General features: G+C 44.2%; 1 protein-coding gene across 2 annotated transcripts in view; it reads left to right on the forward strand.

Moving 5' to 3' along the window:
• Window positions 1-18945, forward strand: part of LOC144158993 (uncharacterized) — a 48431-nt gene extending 29486 nt beyond the window's left edge. The window contains exons 7-10 of one of the 2 annotated variants that reach the window (XM_077690215.1): window positions 3247-3426; window positions 7714-7833; window positions 9859-9993; window positions 15702-18945. In XM_077690215.1, coding sequence (XP_077546341.1) covers window positions 3247-3426; window positions 7714-7833; window positions 9859-9993; window positions 15702-16432 — 1166 coding nt within the window. In that variant the 3' untranslated portion in view covers window positions 16433-18945. The remainder of the gene's footprint in view (window positions 1-3246; window positions 3427-7713; window positions 7834-9858; window positions 9994-15701) is intronic. The other variant, XM_077690216.1, reaches the window with a different exon arrangement.
• The last annotated feature ends 1650 nt before the right edge of the window (window positions 18946-20595 follow it).

The raw sequence follows: 20595 nt of genomic DNA on the forward strand, positions 1-20595 counted from the left end.
CTTCTGCCCTTGAGTTTTGGGGCTCTAGGAACCAATCACGGTCTTGTAAAGCAGTACAGATTGAAACGAACACCATACTTTCATGCCTCATCTTGCCGTCACATCCCATTTGGCCCAGCCTTTTGCTCCCTACCATGGTGTGCAGCTGTAGGGCATTGCTTGATGTTTGCTCTTGTCAGGCACTTGCACGGCCATTTAAACTGCTTTATTGTGCCCTGTCGCACACCGAACTCCAAAAAGAGAAGGCAGCACAGTTCCAGCAGGCCGGCATTAAGCGCAGGGAAAAATGAAGTGGCCGTGGTCGATGCTGCAGCAAGTATCATAATTGCATCCAATTTTCCAGGGGAAGGCTGGAGCTACTCCGTCGCACCTGCGGCTGAAGCAACAGGCTCTCGATTGTAGCAACAGGTTATTTACACTGAACAACCTCCAAGACGGGTGACACAGGCGGAGCGTTTCTGTTAGTCTTTAACCCTTTCACTGACGGGTGTTTCTGGCCGTGATGCACCCCCCAGTGTCGGCTTCGTTTCCAGAGTATCAGGAAAGCCGCATAGTGATTTATTGGACTATGGGAGCGTTTGGAACGTAATGCGTCAAAAGGAGGACGCGTGGGTGAGAAATGTCCTGTCTTCCAGATATTTCCAGTTTGCCGTGCAGGAAAATGATCGCTCCTGTCCGCGGTAAGAAGCCCGGCGCGGTCAGCCATCCGAAAGTAACCGCACGCATGGAGGGAGCAATTTCGGCAGCCCGCACAACGCACAGAAATGATGCGTTGCGAAAGCATGATTGCAAATAGAGATAAAAAGGGAATACAACATTGATACAACAACCTCGTTTGCCGCTGACAGCGACAACTGAGGGTGTGGCGAACGAGTGAAAGCTGCGATTGAGTCGTGTTTTTGTTTATTGGAGAGGTAACGACGTGCTGGGAAAACTTGGCGCGCCGTAGCAGGTGCAGGAACAGAATAAAAAACATAGAAACTCGTGGATGGCACAACAACCCTTGCACCCTTAATCGCACGCGTGCCGCATGGTCACTCATCCTGATAGAGTACAGCGCGCGGAGCGACCAAGCCCCCAGCAATGAAGGGTGGATACGATCGCTCACTACTCTATATACCGTGAGAAAGCTAGCGAGTGAAAATAGGAGCTACTAGAAAGGTTCAACAGATGGCGCTAACAGTCCAGGCGCACCAGCTTTGCGCTATGGCACGAGTTTTCGAACGCACAATAAAGAACGTACCGGTACGTCAGTGACACTACGGAGGGGAAATGTGAAAACGTACCGGTACATCAGTGACAGTGAAAGGGCTAAAAATAAACGATTACTGCAGAAGGATCGACATTTGGGCGAGTTGGTATTGGTTGAACATCTTCGAATAACAGCGTAAGAACACAGACACTAGTGGAAGAAAACACAGACACAGCGTCGTCCTGTCATTTTCTTCTGCTAGTGTCTGTGTTTTTACGCTGTTATTCAGATGTTCAAACGGTTACTGAACTCTAAATGGATAATATTGTCTTTCATTTAATGTAACCGGCCCTCAGTAACTGGCTCAACTCCTATTTAACAGCAGTGCATGTAGTTTTCTGCCAGAAAAAAAAACTAATAAATAATGGTTAACTTTCAAATTCCCCTCATTCGCACAAATATGACACCATTTTCGGAATGGGGAAATGGGACAATTTCTGCTCTTAATGCATTCCAGCAACTGAGTGAAGCAATCCAACAGGGGCTCAATGATCTCTTCCTCCATTTTGTGCACTGAAAATTTTGTTTTTTGTTTGTTTGGAGCAACCAATAGCGTCGGCTAATACCAGTGGTGTTACAGGTGCCCAGCCTGGGAGCTGCTGAGTGGTAGCACTACCACCGGTACTTTGATTTGTTTGTTGTCTTGCCTAATTATTGGCACATTGCAGTAAAATTAGGGGCAATAAAATCAGCATGCAGTATACCACAAAATGCCGCCCCTAATTGCAGTTTTTTAAAAAGCGCTTTAGTAGAACAAGTCGTATGCAGCTTATGAAGAAGTCTTAAAAATGAGGAGGCACTGAATGGGCTGTGGAAAGCTGTAGGATAAATGCCAGCCTCAAGGTATAGTGCTGCATTGAATCTACCAGGGTCTTCTCGCCCAAAAGACAGTGTAGGTTGTGACCATCCACTTAAGTTTTTTCATGCATCAGTGAGGTCTCAACCACTTTGCAAGGGCTCTAAGGCACCGGAGAAGGCAGTGCATTGCTGCACTAGTTAAATGCATGGAAAAGTGCCAGCACCAGAACTAGCAGCCATAATTGGAATTGATAAAAAATATTAAATCTTGAAAAGCCAAGCAACTTGCTAAACTGCGCTCAAAGAACATCCAAGGAAGTGTACCGCACTCAAAGATGTACCTGGTGCCACAATGCAGGGCAGGCAAAGCGCAAACATACTAAATACTAATGAGACGAAAAAATGGAAAGTGCCCTCTCAGGTTGCTGGCGTTTTTTGTGGACACATAGACGGGCAAAAAAAAGCAGCATCCTGAGGCAAGGGAAAACATCAGTCTGTGAAATACAATTTCAAATGCAAAATGGGAATTAGGATAGTTGGCCTGTCTGTTGTAATTTTTTTGAAAGGTATAATAGCTTTTCAGAGCAAATGGGCCTTCCCATTTAGGAGCTAGAGATGCAGCTAACTTTCGAGCTTTATGTGACAGGTGACAGCAGTCTGTTTCTAATCGTTTACTGAACAATTTGGAGAAGAAGGAATTGTTTGAAGGAAGGGACGATCCAGTGTTAAGGAAGGCTTGCAAGCGATTTATGAAGCTCTGGGTGGCTCGATTGTTGCATGCATCTAAGGAATTCAACTGGCATTATATTTTCCCTGGCTTCATCTTGTGTTGGTTGGCATTGTTGAGAAAGGTATGAGCCACCGAGACCCCTCCCGACAATGCCTCGTAATCGTTCCACCTCGAGGTGATGAGCCGCGAGAAAGGTACGGCTACCTATTTTACAAGAATAGCAGGTGAAGATGTGGAGGGTATTCGTTCATTTTGGCGGGGCTGTAACAGAATACCATGCACGAAAATTGCAAAAACTTTGTTTCCATGACCTTGAGTAGCCAGGGAAGCCCACGAACAGCACACATTCACAAAAATTGGTCCGCTTCATTCGCTTTAAGTGGAGGTGTGTCTTCCAATCTTCGCCTTAATCAATTAGGCTGCATTTTGATTTTTTTCTCGGGTGTATTTGTTTTTTTTATGGCAGCTTCGGACGGTGAATATTTGCTGCAACGAAAGCCGAATGCTCGTCGGCGGGAAAATTCGGCTAGTTCCAGCAGCAGCAGCAAGGACGAGGCAGGTGGAGAGAGAAGGCCTCTCCAAGTCCGGCCTTCGCAAGTGGAACAACCAGTGAATGCTGAAGCGACTCCCAATGAGAGCGGAACAGGTGACTTCTCAGGTCATACCTGGTGGAACAGTTCACCAGCAAGCCAGCTTGCTTAGTGGCAGTACGTGCCATTATGGAATATGAGTCATCCTCATTGTGTATGACCACAACCTCAACAGTTGCGAAATGTGGCCATTTATACCTGTGCACCATAGATACCCTGCAGCAAAATTCAAGAATATTATCCGTGGTGCTATGTTTAAAAGAGCACTCAGCGGCCTTCTGTTAGACATTAAAATGCTGTTTCATTCGCAACTCGTAGCAAATATATCAAATTGCCTCAGTGTTTTTGCTTGTTCTTTTTTTTTTTAGGGAGACATTTGCAGCAAAAACTTTCTGGGGCCGTTGCCTTAGGTGATTTTTTTTCTTTGAGGAAGGTCTATACAGTGACAAAGGCTACCGCGAGGGGCGCCACCGCAGATCAGAGGGCATCGGGTGGCCACCGCTGCTCTGTAGCCAGACCAGCAGGCAGGAACGCAGTAGGAGCATGCTCGTTCGCACCAAATTTTTTCGCCATTCACAAAATGACAAGTCCATTTGAGCGGCCCATGATATGTAAAGCGAAAGTGCACTGCTGATAAGGCGGCAAGCGTCTGTTTTATCTTACTCTGTGGTCCGTTCCCTGCCAAAAGCGCTCTGACCATGCCCCCGGCTGCCCTCCGATCAACACCAGCGGCGCGGCAGCGTACAAAGCTCTCCCATAGCATGACGGCGAAGTTTCATGACCAGAAAGGCATTGAATGGTACAGCGCAGTCTGGGATTACAAAAGTTATATCAGCATTCAAATGATAATAAAAAGGCCTTATGATTGCTGAGTTTTTCCATTTGATATTTTCAATGGCACTCTACATTGTCTATGCACAGAGCCTCAGAATTTAACGTTTGTAAAAAAGTAGTGCCTTTCGTACATTGTTATACTCTGTTAGAAAGGAACTCTGCTAAGGCTGTTTCAGCATTTTGCACGTTCAGAAGCAATTAAAAAGTGCACTTGTTTTCCCGAGTTGCGAAAAATTTGATTTTTTTATACTCTTGGGATGACAAATAAATGTCATTAACTGCTCCAAATCGAGGTTCTTATGCTCCGAAATCGATGTTTTGCTGCTCTGAAAACTGCTCCCAAATCTGTTTCAGCTGTCTCACCCTTGTTTTTGTTGTTTCTTTCAATGATTTACATTTACTGTTATAACGATAAATGTATTGACAGCATTAATGCCTTGTCAGTACTTTTCACAAACCTGGTTTGCATTTGGGTACTCGGCGCGAAATGTTTACGCAGAAAAAACTCAGGTTTACATTAACGCTCTGCCACCTTAGCTCCTTGCCAGTCTATCGGTGTCAGCGTTTATTTCACAGGTAGAAAATACAGAGGGGGAGGAGTCATAGCTTGGACTGTTGGGTAGTTGAATTACTTTGACTCTTGTTAAAATGACCACTACAAACGCGGAAGTTCTGCTTCAGCTCTCAGGCTCCCACACTGTCACTCATGGGAACAGAAGGCCCATAGCTTGTGGTTACAGAAAGCCTATTGTAAACTGCCATGACGTTTCCATGGCCACATGGTAATCAAACTCACACATAAGTGCCTTTCTCTTCAAGGCACACTCATCAAGGTATCCCACCATTTAGGCTGGTGTGGAAACCGTAGTCATTGAAACCAGCAGAAGTAATTTAAACTGGGTGAAGTGAATGCTAATAATTATAATATTATTAGTAGTCAAATGGGTTGGAACCAGGCGAACAACGCCGCAAAAAGCGCCGATATCAATGAGGCCCACACTCAACCTTAGAAGCGTCGAATGAGTTTACTTAGCTGTTAGTTCATCAGAAAACCCAATACATTTGCCTAGACTTCATTTCACCTCACATATCTACTCGCAACACCGCCTAAACATCAAGAAAACTGAAGCAAACAAGACAGTAACAGCGGAAGGCTGCATAGTCCAATGCACCGGCTCATTTGAGTAACAAAGGCAGGGCTGTGTGGTGGCGCCACCCATCCAGCTGCCCGGTCTCTATACTGATTTGTTGCTTTGCTTTAAAAATCTATTTTTTATAGCATACCTGGAGTTCAGGATGTCGTTGTCTTTGTCCTGCCCAGCAATCATAAAGTAAAACTCATAATGTAATAAAAGATGTGTCCTATTTTCGTAAGTTCTAAAACACTCACACAGTCCCTAAGCCATGTTGGCATTGTCTACATTATTGTTTTGCTTCTGAAAGCAGACCTAATAGAATTATATGAACATGTAATCAGCCTAAAATTTTCTGGTGGGTGTACAAGTTCTATAAATTTTCCGTTTGCAATCATAAAGTAAAACTCATAATGTAATAAAAGATGTGTCCTATTTTCGTAAGTTCTAAAACACTGACACACTCCCTAAGCCATGTTGGCATTGTCTACTTTATTGTTTTGCTTCTGAAAGCAGACCTAATAGAATTATATGAACATGTAATCAGCCTAAAATTTTCTGGTGGGTGTACAAGTTCTGTAAATTTTCCGTTTGTATATTACGCATCCTTTTTGTAGTGTTTTTGTAGCTGTTTGAAGTTGCTGTGCAGCATAGGCATGTGCATTGTGCAGTCGGGTGCCTTAGGGGTAAGGCAATTTACTGCGAATGCGTGCACATTTTGAGGCTTAGTTTACATAAGTCGTAAAATGCTAATGCATGCAAAGGCGTAACTTTCAGTTCAACAGAACAGCTGAATATCCTTCTCTTTTTTTTGGAAAAGGATAAACTAATGTCAGAATGGTTCTAAGCGGTGCAACTCCCCAAATGTTATCATTAATGCATGGCCAAGGTTCTAACTTTAATGTCATTTGCAGAAATATCCTATGTGAATTCTGTAGAGCAGGCCAAAATGAAGTCTCATTGCAGAATGTGAGCCTAGGAAGTAAAGTACTTAACAAAAAGGGTGCACACAATCTGCTTGCCCGCAAAGACTTGTCTCAAAGTAGCAAACAATAGTGGCTGAGATCAATGCTGGAGCATGGCTTGAAGGAGTACTGACACGAAATATTTTTTTTTTTTTTTTTTGCTGCCACCATGGGTGCCTTCCATCCCACATATAGAATGGAATATTAGATAGTCAATTGCAGTGTTAATATTTGTTTACTACCTCGTTCATCTGTGTCAGTTTCGGTATCGATAAAACGAACACCAAGGGGGCCGCCTTGACTGGAGGGCGCACTGATGTCGCTGTTCTCACCGCACCACGGGTGGTCTGGACACGTGCAAGCGCATGTCCAGACCGCCCGCGGTCACTTGCAGCCGGACACCATTACGTCAGTCTTCAAACGGTGCCGTCTGCACAAGGCAAAGCAGAGCACGGCAATAGCAGCCAGCACATTGGCCATGTCACGGGATCTATGACGTCAGCAGTTTGGAGCCAGGCGCACATGGCATGGCGTCATTCTCATGCAGATGTTGAGAGGGTGTTTGTTCGGAGCTTTCTTGTGCCTGCAAAGATTAAAATTGATTTAAAATATGTTATGCTGAATGGTTACGGATGAAACTTCATGGGAGATATCTCCATAAACAGAGGGAGCTTTTTACATAGTCGTCTCATCTTTGAAATTTCATGTCAGTACTCCTTTAAACTCAAACATGGCAGCCCAATGTCTACAACAGCTACCACTGCACTTTTATTTTTAATTGCGGATGTGGCTTCATCTTTGTTTGGAGGGAGCACGTTTGCCATTTCTTATTGCTTGAAAATTGTATGCCATAGCAGAAGCTAGTGAAATATGATTAAAACACAAGCCTTGTTACTATTTTTGCGCCCTACTTTTTCAGCTGATGATGCAAAAACTAGTTGTTATCGCTCAACGTTCTGGTGAAGACAATTTGAGGCGCAGTGGCTCACTATATCCAGAAGTGCACCATGTGCAAGGGTGGTGTGGTTATCACGTGACTTCTATTGGAATGTATGAACAGCCAAGTTGTTGGGGGGGGGGGCACACTGTGTTGTATGGCTGAATCCTCTGGGTTCTTTATTTTCATTTTTTGCAACTTTGAAACAGCTTACTAGCTTATTTGGTCGGTCAGCTAGTCACCTAAAAAATGCACAAGACACCTGTACTGTGCTTCTAGCAACTGTGCTTTAAGCTACATGCTTATGCATATATTTCTATGGGAGGCAATCCACTGGATACAAAAGCCTGAACTGCACCTGAATACTGAAGTGGTCTGTACTGAGTACTTTGTTTTTTACCAGATGTTGTTTTGATGTCCAAGTTACTGATACCAAACATCCCGGGTGCCACATGCGACAAAATTCAAATGCAGGCACAGGTCGAAATCCAGGATTATATGGAGCATGCTCCAGCTGTGAAGAAGGAGCCGGAGAGGCGAGCTCTGTCAGATACCTGTCCACCGTGGATGCTGGAGCGACCAGCAGTGCAAACGGTACTGACCACTTGTGTCGTCTGTGCCCCTACAATTTGAATCATTGATGTCACGTGACAAAGGTCTTATCACCAGAAAGCGCAGGCCGTCCAAATGTAACATTCAGTCACGTGTGGCTGCTCATGCCAAAGCGTTTGCAGCTCACATTCACACCAATTTAATGTTCTACTGGGTGCCGTTATTATACATTTTATCAATATCTCAACAGTCTGCCTTAAGAACTGTCTGTGCTGGGCAAGTGCAATTGTATATATGCTGTCTGACCACCAATACTATTTACATGAATACAGAAACTTAAATTACCTCTGCGACAGTGCCAGGGTGTGCAAGCAAGCAAACAAAAGTACAGTTAAATCTCGATATAACGAAGTCGTACTTGGGGCCGTAAATTTCGTTAAATCGAGAATTTGGTAAAATCGAGGTTTCGGTTTTACAGTTCATTTAAGCAGTTATTGAGATTTCAAAATCTTACTGATCTCCAGGAAACAACTGCTATGTAGTTAGCTCTCCGCTTAAAGTGAAATTTGTGCTAAAACTGGCCGCGAAAATTGTGTGAATTAAGAGTTTCATCACTTAGGCAGTGGAATTCGGATAGCCGACGGTAATTCATGTGTCGTCATAAAACCGGTGCTTTTTCCACGCCTCATTAAATATGATAGCAGACAAGGTTTCCACTTTTTCTTTTTTTCCTTTCAGTCACTACTAAACGCCGCTATTAGTCAATTGAACCCGCGTCCATGCCCCGTGAACTTCACCCCGGCGAGGGGCTCGTTCAAAGTTACGCCTCTTTTCGTCCGTTCAGTGGTAGGCTTAGGTGCGGCGTTGAGGGGGGCGGCGGGCCAACAGCGGAAGGCTGCTATGAAACTTTCGAAATACTTTTTTTATGTAAAAAGGCTCTACAGTATGGGCGCATGATGCAACCACGACACTCGAGATAAAGCCATGATTGTGAGTTGAGCGGAGTACACACGGACCGCTTCACTGTGTGGAGCAGCGCTTAAGTGCTCCCGCTAAGTGGAAAGCTTACATTTAATATCTTCCGGCCAAATTCGATTAAGCAATACTTTTATGCCCACTGAGCCCTAAAGAAACCAATTTTTTCCGCACCGCAGCTGTCTAATGAACGCTGGTGAAACGAAGATGACCATGTTCAAAGAGAGCAATTTATTGCCACCAGCACTTGATGTTCAAGCCGTAGTGAAGAAGTCCGTAAGCAGTGCTTGGCGTTTCTTGACCAGGGTGGACTTTACGTGACACTCGTATGCTGACAGCGCTAACAAGGCTTGCTCTTAAACATTCGCGTGCGCCTGCGTGCCTCCGTAGAACGTCGATGGCATCCATCACTTCGGTGGCCGTCGGTTTCACCGACACTTCCTCAGGCTCTTGTTCGGAACACTTTTCTTTCCCTTGGAGTGCTCATGCTGCTTACAAGACACCTAATGATGAACGAACAAAATATTAATGTGTTTATCAGCGAGCACAACCTAGAGCAGCAGCACCATGAGCAAGGACGCGTAGAAAAAAAGCTTGAAGTAGGCTTCGGCAGCCTAAGCAAGAGGGCGCTGGCGTAGGCAACGATGGAGATGTCAAAATGGTGGCCGCACTATTAAACCGTCCATGACCGCTAGCGGTTTTAGCAGCTTCTTTCATTGCTTTTAATTGTTGTCAACCGCAGATTTCACCGCTTTCCTTTCATTTTAGCCTTTTAAGACTCATTGCGAGTACTGAATGTTTTCAATGTAGGCTCTGAGAGGCAAAATAAAACGTGCCTCGACCGGAATTTCATTCTTCCTTTTTGCCATAACTTTGTTAAAAATCAGAAGCGCCGCACGAAATTACTTCGTAAAATCTAGATAAAAATACATGCATTTAACAAAATTTTAATAGAAAACTTAAAAAAATTCACTATATCCCAATTTTGTTAAATCGAGGTTGTTATATCGAGGTTCAACTAGCCACTCAGAAGTGCTTGGCTCTTGTGTCTGTGGCAGACTCTGTTTTTAAATGCAATGGTATGCTCTGCAGTGAAATATCGAGGCACCACTGAGTGCTGTACCTGCACAGACCCACCTGGCATGCAGTTTCTGGAGCAGACACATGAAGCTGTGGGAAGCACATGCCATCAGCATTTGATTCGGCATGATCATGCCTATGTCAGAGGTAATCTTTATGCCTGTAACCTATTTGAATTCGCACCTGTGTTTTAACGGTATTGCAGGATGCCCGGAATCATGTAATTTTTGTTCTGCGCACCTAGGAGGAGGCTGCAGCTGCTGGTTTTTTCATAAGGCCAACTTGAGAAGTGCCATTTTTGTGAGACTGGTGTGCGGTAAAGGATCTCAAATGGTTTAAACTAACGTCTGGCACTGTACAGCGCCAAGCTTGCAACCCTGTGTATCTTGATGTATTAACCACCAATTAGTCTAATAAGGCATATAAGGACTTAATTTTTGCTCTACTCCTCAGTAATGATGGGATGGCAGACCTAAATAGATATTATAATGTGCAGCAAGCACTTTGTGAATGCACCAAGGACAGTTGGATGCACACTGTCCTTTTTTTCATCATGCAAAGGCATTCGGCATAGGCATTCAGCCTATGCAAATGCTATGAAAACCACTTTTATCTTCGCATTTAGTAAAAAGTAAATTGCAGATATACAATTGAATAAATAAAGAATCAGTGCTTCTGCACAGTTCAACCAGAATGTGATAAATGTAATTTTTAGAAAATGTTGATAACAGGCAATTTGCAGTTGATAACAGGCAATTTGACATCATGTACCATGGTCCTACAAATGCACGAATTTTTCTGTCGGCTTCACTCGTTTAAGAAAACCTCTCATACATAGCATTACTCTTAAAGATTGTGCCTTTTGAGCTTCTCTTATACGGGTTGCATTTTTTGTCAAATCTAGTCTTAAACATTGAGTGTTCGTGTGTTTTTGTGTGTGTGCTTTGCTCGCAATAATTTAATTTTTACGTAAACACATTAGGACCTTGCCTGTCCTCTGATTCTCTGTTGTTTTTTGTTTGGTTGAACGATAGCTTAAGCATTTTCGTCAAGAGTCTGTGAACAGTCGTTAGTTGGAACCTTTCACGTTCCACTGAAGCTACGCATCTAGTGTTACCAAACTTATCAAACTGAAAAAGGGTTGCATTCACTGAAGCCAGAGTATCAACTTTTACTAAGTTGCGTGGCTTGATACCGTTTATGCAAAAAAAGCAAAAAGAAAAAAAGTTAGTCCTGTAATGCTGGAGAAAGCTTAACCTGAGGGGCAGTGCAGAAGGCAAATGCACAAAAAAATGTCAATCCTTCTGCATTTAAAGGGACACTGAAGTGATATGTAAACATTCCGGGATTACTAGCGCAAATTGTAGTCCGGAGTCCCCAGGCCATGTTTCGACCACTCTGAGCGCGTTTACGCGATTTTATTTGGTAGAAAAATTAATTCGAAAATGCTGTCCTCCTCTCTATACGCTCGCCCATTTTCTGTGGCATTTTCGTGACGTCGGGAGGATCCGAGCTCGCAATTGGCTGCGCTACTGCACGGCTCCCCGGCCTTCAGACAGACTCACGTCGGCCCAGCGTTTCGTCCGCCGGCCGCCGACGGGTCGTCGCAATTCGTTCGCTCAGTTGAAACGAAGCCAGGACACGTTTGTGAATGGAAGAATGTGCCTTTCTTTACTTGGTTAGTGTGTACACTGTATCTAGCTCCAAGTCAAGGTGGCTTCACACAAGCGCTGCACAAGCGCACATGCGACGCTTCGCTGACTGGTACGCCAGTAGGAAAATATAAGGCCTCTTGAAGGCGGGAGAAGAGTCAGCGAAGTCAATATAGGTACTAAGGAAATAAAATCAACTGATATTTTTACCGTACAGTGTAAAACTAGGGTGCGGGAAGCACTTTTTTGCGCTGGGCGAACAAGCACAGCGGCCAACAGCACGACTACGCATCTGCGAACGCTTTTCCGTCTAAGAAATGCAATTGCTAGACGTGAGATATTGTGGAAACTTGGGGGATGCTTACTGCACCAGCGCAAAACAACAAATAGTCACCTAAGCTGCTTGGAATACTAAAACTAAATAAAAGTGTAAACTGGTAATACATTATAAGCTTTATATTTCCAAGGTTGGCAGCGCGCCCCCGTGGCCCAGTGGTCTGGAGCGCTGGGTATGTCAGAGCAAGTGTTTTGCAAGTCACAAGTTCGAATCCCCGTGGGCACGTGCTTTTTTTTTTTTTGTAAGTTAACTTTTTCGTTTTCCGCCGATGTTTTCTATACTGAGTTCACCTTTTTCGGGCCGCAACGTTCATTGCTCCACGAACTAGTTCACAGAACGCGCGCAGGCTGGCACTGGCGCGCTAGCGAGTTCTCGTTGGCGTGCTGTTGCCATAAAGCACCGACTGCTTGCGGGCAGTGGGCACAGGCCAGAATCAACAGATCGGCCTGGTGCGAACACGCTTTTTACGATACAGGTATGAGTAAAGCAAGCTCCAAATATAGGGGAAAGGCGCGTGGCATTTGAGGGTCTGCGGGGACGCGGAGGGCGTTCATGCACTGCGTAGGCCTTGGCTAGTGAATGTTACGATTTCAAGCCGTCCTGGGAGGCTTATCTTATGCATTTTACAGCCGACAACATGGCAGAAGCGCGGTGTGATGATAACTGAGATATTGAGAATGCCCATCCAACAACGCCATTGGTTGTGTTTTACAGAACAGAAACCGAAACCGAAACTTGTTTGATTGCTAACCTTGGACATCGTCCAATCACGGTGCCCCCTCCTCCCAATGTCACAGCCTTAGTTGGTGCGGCCGCCGCAAACCGCGCATGGTAGTTTTTCTTCTTTCGCACTTTGTAAAATAATTACCGATTTGTCAACCGGATAAACGATGAAAAGTGTGCTAATTTGAGCCAGTCTACGCAGTGCAAGCAAAAACGGGAGCTTGACAAATTCAAATCAGTGTCCCTTTAAAAGGCTGCAATCAACTCATATGGGTGAGGGGAAATGCACATTTGTTACTGGTGAGAAGCAGCAGTTTGACGTTTTCCTTTTTGCCCCTTCAAATATTTTGATCTCGTCAGCAAGTTTCGGTGAAGTTCATTTTCGTGACATCATGCACACCGTGCAAAATCAAAACGAACTTTGTGCACTGTTCTTTAACTATGACTAAAAAAAACTGCACTCAGGTGTGGATGTACGCAAGAAAAAAGGTAAAAAGTTTGGCAGCGTAAGCAACAATGGTGTACTGACTAGAGGCAGAAAAGGAACTGGCGTGAATGACAGTATGAGGCAAAGAAGGAAGTAAAAGCAGAAGTTAAATGAATAACGTGACGTGACATGGATGGCAGTGTAAAAGGCAGTGATAGCAGAGATCAGCAGTGAAAAGTGGGAAGAAACGAACAATGGGGCATGTAGAGCACAACATAATAAAGAGCGTTTGGAGGACAAACATGGGGTGGGGGTCAAAGGAAAGTTGCAGGAAAGGTTGGAAAAAAACTGAACGACGGAACAAGACAGTACCCTTGAGGGTTTTGTTAAATGAGACAACAAAGCAGCGTGAAAAGTGAGAGGAGTTAGTGTTTTTCACAGCTGCCGTGGGCAGTTAGAGTTTAATTCATCAACGGGCATATGAAGCTCGTGTAATTGGTAAGGTATCATCACATACCCAGGGGATGCATAATTGTATTTTACTATTGGCGGTGAGCTCGACCACAGGCGGCGCTGCGGAGCGCGCCTCCGTGATGTCGGCTTAGGGATTCTCGCATTTGTCGTCTGCTTCACTCGGGCTCGCTCTCCCTGCTATTTTTTTTTTTTTTTGCGTTCGGTTAACGTCTGATGCTTGTCCGCGCCAGATGGTGGTGTGACTTTTTATCATAATAATAGACTTAAAATAGCATACACTAGCTCAAGGTGTGATTTAAAGTATAGTTTTGGGTACACCGCTGCGGAAGAAACATTGCCGGCGTCGCCCCATTCATTGCGAAGCCGGTCCTGTGCGGAGCGCGAAGAGTCGGAGCTAGGCGTCAGCTTCTGTATATAGCAGTCTTTCGAACAGAGGGAACAGCCAGCTACTAATAACCGACAACAGCGAAAATGCAAGACCAAAACAAATTCCAGGCACTCGGGGCTGTCGGCTTTGGCAGAAGGCATCGCGATCCCTGGTAATCGTATGCAAGGTAAAACAGTTTTTGCAACCTTGCCGAACGCTCGAACGTATTGTATCACATCACTTTACGTTGTCATGGCATGAAAGTATGCCGACATGCACTATGGGCCGCAAAAACTGTAGGTTAAATTCCAAATAACCTAACCTACTGTATGTATAGGCGCGTACTGGTTTTATACCAGACTTCTGAGCAGTATGGGGGTATTGGGCAAAACGAGGCACGTCTACGGCAAAAATACCGTGACACTATGTTCGTTCAGACCTGGGGAGATATTTTGGTAGATTTCCCACGGCCATATTTTCCCAATATTCAGATATGCTTTATAGTAAAACAGCGCTCAGGAGGAGGAGGGGGAGGCGGAGGAGAAAACTTTATTTAACAGTAAAATAGAGCTGATTAGTGGGCCGGGTCCTCAGTGCAGGCCCGGCCCAGTAATAAGAGTAATTTTCTTCAATTCATAGAACGCCATCCCGAACAGACCAGGATTTGCTCTTTACGCCTGGAAGGATTGGAAACAGTAAAGAGCTGCTTGGAAATATTCGTGGGTTTCGATTCCTGTTATACTGGAAACCGGCACGTATACTATTTATTTCGTTAGTTACCGAGTATATCACACCTTAAACACCGTAATCATGTCATAACCGTTCAAATTGAGAGTCAGGTCGTTATGATAACGATGGTTTCGATACAAATTCGGAGCAAAAAAACCGCTTTCGAGTACTCGGACTGCGTTGTCTGAGGAGCGATCGCGGGGGCGTAGCACAAACCTTCTCATCGTATTTGCATGTGAAGAAACAACGCACGCTGAGCATAAGCCCTTTCTTGGCCACAGCCATAAAAGCCACTTTGTGAAGAAAGGAATGCATGCCTTACAGCCCGAAGAAAATATCCACACTATCTTTGAGAGCCCCCCAAACATCCCCGAACCTCCTAGTAAGACGTTTGGGACGGTGCAAAGAAATTAATGCATTAGGCACAGAAAAAGCATTTATCTGATACAAGTCAACAACAACAAAAGAAATAGAAGACAGCCGCTTTATGTCCTGCTGTGCGATGGGCGTGTAGGGGCCCGCTGCTTGGTGCGTAGTATTGGACTGTTGAGTCTTCATAAGAGTATAGCAAAAATAATGTAGGGAAGCCTACGCATTTTGAATACTTATCGAGGATTTCTGAGCACTGAACCTCACAAATAAGCTAATAAGGGCGAGTTACAGCCTATTTTCTGACCGATGCTTTGAAGAAGGTTGTTTTCTCTCTCTTGTGTGTTGCAAACTTGTGTAGGATACAGCTTGAAATTATTCAGAGGTGTCAGAAGCTGGCAAAAATAACTGAATCACTGGAAATGCGGTTTTCATGCACTAATTCATGAAAGCGGGCGATTTCTAGCACAGGCACTGCTGCACTCACAAGCGGAGTGTAGCAGACGACAGCGGCGGGAGTCCCTAAGCTGACGTCGAATCCAGGGGGCGCCACTCAAACATCTCACCGCCAATAATGAAGCATGTCCTGCTGCTTTTTAAATGGGAATGTTCATTTATCCTGGGTTGTAGAAGCATGAAAAGTTGGCAAAGAGCTAAACTAATTTGTGACCATAAGTGACCACATGTGCGCAGCAAATCTAATGCTGCTGTGGGTGCTTTCTCACTTCAATATTTTTCATTCATTTTTATTCTTTTGTAAATCCTTTGATGCCGCAGTTTCAAGTCCCAAAGTGTCAAGTGACAATGTACAAGGGCTGGATAGTGGCGCCCGTGGAAAATCTGGCACTTCTGAAAAACCTGGCACCTCGAGAAGTACTTCCAGCAGTGGAGACATGGAAGTCGGAGAACCGAGTTCAAACGGGGCCATGGCCATTGATGTGGGTTCAACTAATGCACACTGTGCCACGGATCTGGTCGTGACTCAAAGCAACGACAGCACCAAGAGTTTCCACTGCCGCCTGTGCCCCTATGTTTCCGGCTACAAAGGGAACGTAACAAAGCACGTTCGAACCCACACCAGAGAAACACCATTCACCTGCAACGTTTGCTCGCGTTCATTCACTCAAAGGGGAACTTTGACAAGACACTCCATCACACACATTGTTCAGCAACGTTACAAGTGTACGAAGTGCCATGCCACGTGGTTCAAGTCCGAAGCTGATCTGAGCCAACACATGGACTCGCACATCGAAAAAGAGGCCATCAAGTGTGACGTCTGCTCACAGGTGTTTCCTAGTCGGACCATGTTGACCGCACACTTGTGTACTCACACAAATGACAAACCGTTCAAATGCATGCGCTGCCCTCGTTCGTTTGCACAGAAGATCCATCTGGAGCACCACATGCGCAAGCACACGGAAGGAAGCTCCCATGTGTGTGATGTCTGTTCAAGGTCGTTCACGTCTAAGGGTCACTTACTGCTCCACTCAAAAGTCCACAAAAGATAAACACTGCAAAGTGCACCACTTTCTCCCCTTCGCTTTCTGCCGAATCGAGTAAAGTGTGTTTCATAGAGTTAAATTATGCGCATAAATGCAATCCTTCATCTTTGTTTTTAAGTGATTGTTCATCTGAGGTGTTATTGGAGTGCATTTTTGTTAGTTGTGAACCTTTGCACTTGAGTTACATGTTCATTGTATTTCGACATCTTGGGCTCAAATATTCAGGCCTATGTGGTTCAAGTTCTTGTAATGTTTATAAAGTTGGACAAACGTGCACTTACAGACAACACTCTTATGGCAGTTTCTTTGTGTGCCGTTTGATGGACTGACTATCTAGGGTGTTCTCGTGTAAAACTCCCTCTCATTTGTGCTAAGTTTGCATGAATATCTCTGGCTTAAGTACCTGATGTGTGGATTCTTTTAAATTACGAGTGCTGGGTTTCTTCATTTTAGGAATTACAAAAATGCAGTGATATGTCTCAGCCGTATCACTATCGTAGAAATCTCTTTATGGCAAACATCTGACTGGCAACAAGCCTACAAATTTTTTTTCGGGCACGAGTACAAATTTTGCCCATACATCAGGGCAGACTTGCTTTGAATGTCTATAATTATTAAACTTAATCGAATAAACTCTGTGCCAGCAAAAGCACCTGTAGAACATGAAACAATTTTTTTTCGTTTTCTGATAACCAGCATAAGCAGGTAATTGATCATTTGATAGGAAAAAGCGCCAGCAATTGAGTTCAAATTTTTAATCAGTGTTAATTGAAATTCCCGAGCCAACATTCTCAACCGTGTGAGTGGTTGAGCAATCCCAGTGCTTCTGTGCAAGTTCTCTGCTTCCTCCCAAGGTACGGCTTAGTGAGGTTCTACTCTACTGGTAGGAAAGTGCACACAGCAAAAAAGTGCATTCGTGCATGGAACTTGCTGGACTTAGCTTTAGCGAGCTTGATACAATTTGCCATAGCAGTTTGTGAAGACTGTTATCTTAAAGAGCCTGAAGAACAAGCTTTGTACGAAATGTGCAAATGCTAGGCCCCCTCGGTGTTTTTGTGCAAATTTCATGCGAGAAAAGTCAGGATTGCCAGAGTGGTATAAAGAGAGGGTGGCAATTGTGCAATCTATCAAAAGTTCCACCATATGCAGAGCGCTTGTACTAATGCAACTTCAGCAATCAAGCACAGCCTCTGTTGCTCCGTGGAGTGGGGCAGCACACTCTCAAAGCCTGGTTGCTTGTCATGTATTATACATGGGACTTCCAGCATCAGGCGTGCAAAGATGCCCCAACTCAGTTTCATGCAGCGGGGTACTCGTAGATAGCCTGTGAGGAGAAACATGACAGCTGTCACCATGTTTGTATTGCCATAAAAGGTTGTTCTAAATGTGCTCATTGCTGTAGTCCTGTACACTGAAAAACATTGTGCATAATTGCCTGCAGATTTTTTGAACAGCTCAACTTACCTTTTGACTGTTCTTCAAGCTCGCCAGGTAAATATCTTTTCAACCTGTGCCACCAAGAACTTGCAGCTGTTGCCCTTGTTGGAATTGATATGAAACATGGTCACCTTTTATTTGATCAGTCTGGGTAAGGCATCCAGGCTGATAATGAATGAATGACATTTATTAAGATTGGGGAGGCCACATGGCCGTAGTTGGGGAAGGGGAAGAAGGGAGGAGGGGGAGGTGATCACTCAATCGTTAGAGATGACTTGTTGGAGATAGATGATCAGTGATTTCTTTGGGAGGGGGATTGTAGACCCCATCTCACACTACCCTTGCCAGGCCACTTTTAATGGAAAACACACCTAGAGCATGCAAAAAATTTGGGTCTTCGTACGGGATCATCAGGGGACGAGTTGGGGCAGGCTGATAAAAAAGCAGCAGTTTGCTTTTTCACTGGCGTTTTTATTTTGTTTTTTAATAACTCCACTTGTCGGTCATTTTTTGTCTTGTTTTATCAGTCTGTGTAAGGCATACAGGTTGATAAAAACAAAAATTTTGCTTTCGGCTCTGCTTTTTTTTACATTACTTTTTTTTACATTACTCCACTACTGTTGATATCTGCTACTACACGTGAAGCCACTTTGAGCAACACAGCTGGTTGTCATGATATAAGAAATTAAAATAACATTACTGAGGAAAACAGCATAGCCCACAAAAGACCACTTGTTAACTTTAAACTGCTTGTTTTATAGGTCCGATGTGTTCCAGAAAAAATAGGAATACCCGAGCGTAACGTTTACACATGTAATCAAGTCTTTGTTTCTTTTTCATCTGAAACTGTCATTGTACATGATTGCTCTTTGCATTGAGGTGGAGTAAGTGTTCTTTTTGTGCTTGCATGCGAGCAGACTTTTTCCCTGTTATGGTGTCATTGCTGTTATAGTTACAGGTGTGGTTTTTGTCTTACTATTTGTGTTTGCAAATATTTTATTTCCAATGTTTTTCAATGTTAATTGTGGTGGCCCAGTTCCTTGTAGTATCGACACAATCAATAAACTAAGCTTGTTCTCCCAGTGTGAGTATGTAGCCTGTTTTAAGTCAGCTTGTTCGTGTTGCCTTAGTTTTATTGCTTCAATCCCCAGAAACACCCTCCTGTTTGCATAAATTGGGTCACCATACAACTATTGCCCCCACCCAAAAGAAACTATGATGGCATACGAAAGGTGCTTATCATTCTGCCATAAACACACAGCTTTTGCAGTAACTGCCACAACCAATGATAAGTTGCAGCTTAGTTGTGGTCCTTGTAAGAGTGGTAGATGAAGTACATATTGCCAGTAGCAGAACATTTGTGTCACACAAATGCAGTTGTGGACGGAAAGTTGTTTCACTAAGCACATGATAAATGGCATACTAGCCATATCACTTGCTGCTTGGTTGTGGCTACCTGGCTTACCTCTGGACAGGTGTGCCGCAGGGCACTGTGTTGTGGCATGACAAAAGTGATTTCACCAGAAACTGTTCTTCATTGGTAGTTTTGTTCAGTTTGCACTGTCGTAGGTTGTTATTCACCATTCAACCCATTAACAAAACACTTGGGTGCATGCAGGAATGTTTCTAAACATTAAAAAAATAAGGGTTAGAATGCACACAAAAGCAGTCTGTTGTGCTGAAGGCAATACTCGGAGATCTAGCCATGCCTACAGCTGGAGGCTTCCACTCGTCAAGGCACACTCCTAAAGGTACTTTTACATGTGTTTTATGTTTTTTTATATGCCATTAAACACAATGCAGAAATGACTTGGTAGTACGTGTCATCAGTGCCCAAGGTTTAGAGACTCCAGACACTGCATACTCTAGGACGAAAAATCGCACATCTCCACACCGTGAACGATGCCGAGGGTGCGAAGCACTGGGACGCAAGTTGTGTATTGCCTGTGTGATGAGTGTCATCGTCCATGCGTGCTGATGCACTCTGAGTTTTAAATGATTTTGAGGTGCAATAAATGCACTGTAAACGACAGGCGCCACACGAAAGACAATTCGCATCCCAGTACTTCGCACCCCCGGCATCGTTCATGGCACGGAGATCATTTTTTTTGCGTTTCGTATCCTTTTAGGTAGCCTGACTCATATTTTTCAATTATAATGCTGTGTGCACGGACACCGACGGACATTTCGAGGTCGTTGTACACTTCAGTACCTATTTTCTATTAAAATTTCCGTCTGGCGGTGTAGTCTAGTGGTAGCATATTGGATTCTTTGCGTGTTGTTGTCGGAGTCAATGGTTCGAATCTTGCCGGTGCTGGTTTCCTTTTTTTTCTGCAACTCCCTTTGAGCCGTTCGTCCATAATGCTGTGTGCACGGACACCAACGGAGACATTGCAAAGCCCTAAGGTGCTTTGCACCTAAAAAAACCCGCCAAAATCTGCACCGATCCTCATTACCATGTTACATGCCAATAACACCGGCACAACAGTGTGTTTATTTCCTGTGCTAACGAATATCTTTTTTCCAAACGTAACGTAAAACACACTGCACTGGGCACATCAGTCATAGCTGTTGTCATCACGGCACTTGTAGCAGTACACTTCAGTGCCCCTTCTTCCTGGTCATGCATTTTACTGTCCTACAAAGATGTGTGCAAATGTTCTGAGAATCTCAATTTTCTGCTGTCTCATTTTGCTATACTGCGCAGAAGTGCAAGCAGCATTTGCAAGGTC

The sequence above is a fragment of the Haemaphysalis longicornis genome, unplaced genomic scaffold, assembly GCF_048455015.1.
Source record: "Haemaphysalis longicornis isolate Haplotype H1 unplaced genomic scaffold, Haemaphysalis longicornis Haplotype H1 scaffold_10, whole genome shotgun sequence".
NCBI lineage: Eukaryota > Metazoa > Arthropoda > Arachnida > Ixodida > Ixodidae > Haemaphysalis > Haemaphysalis longicornis.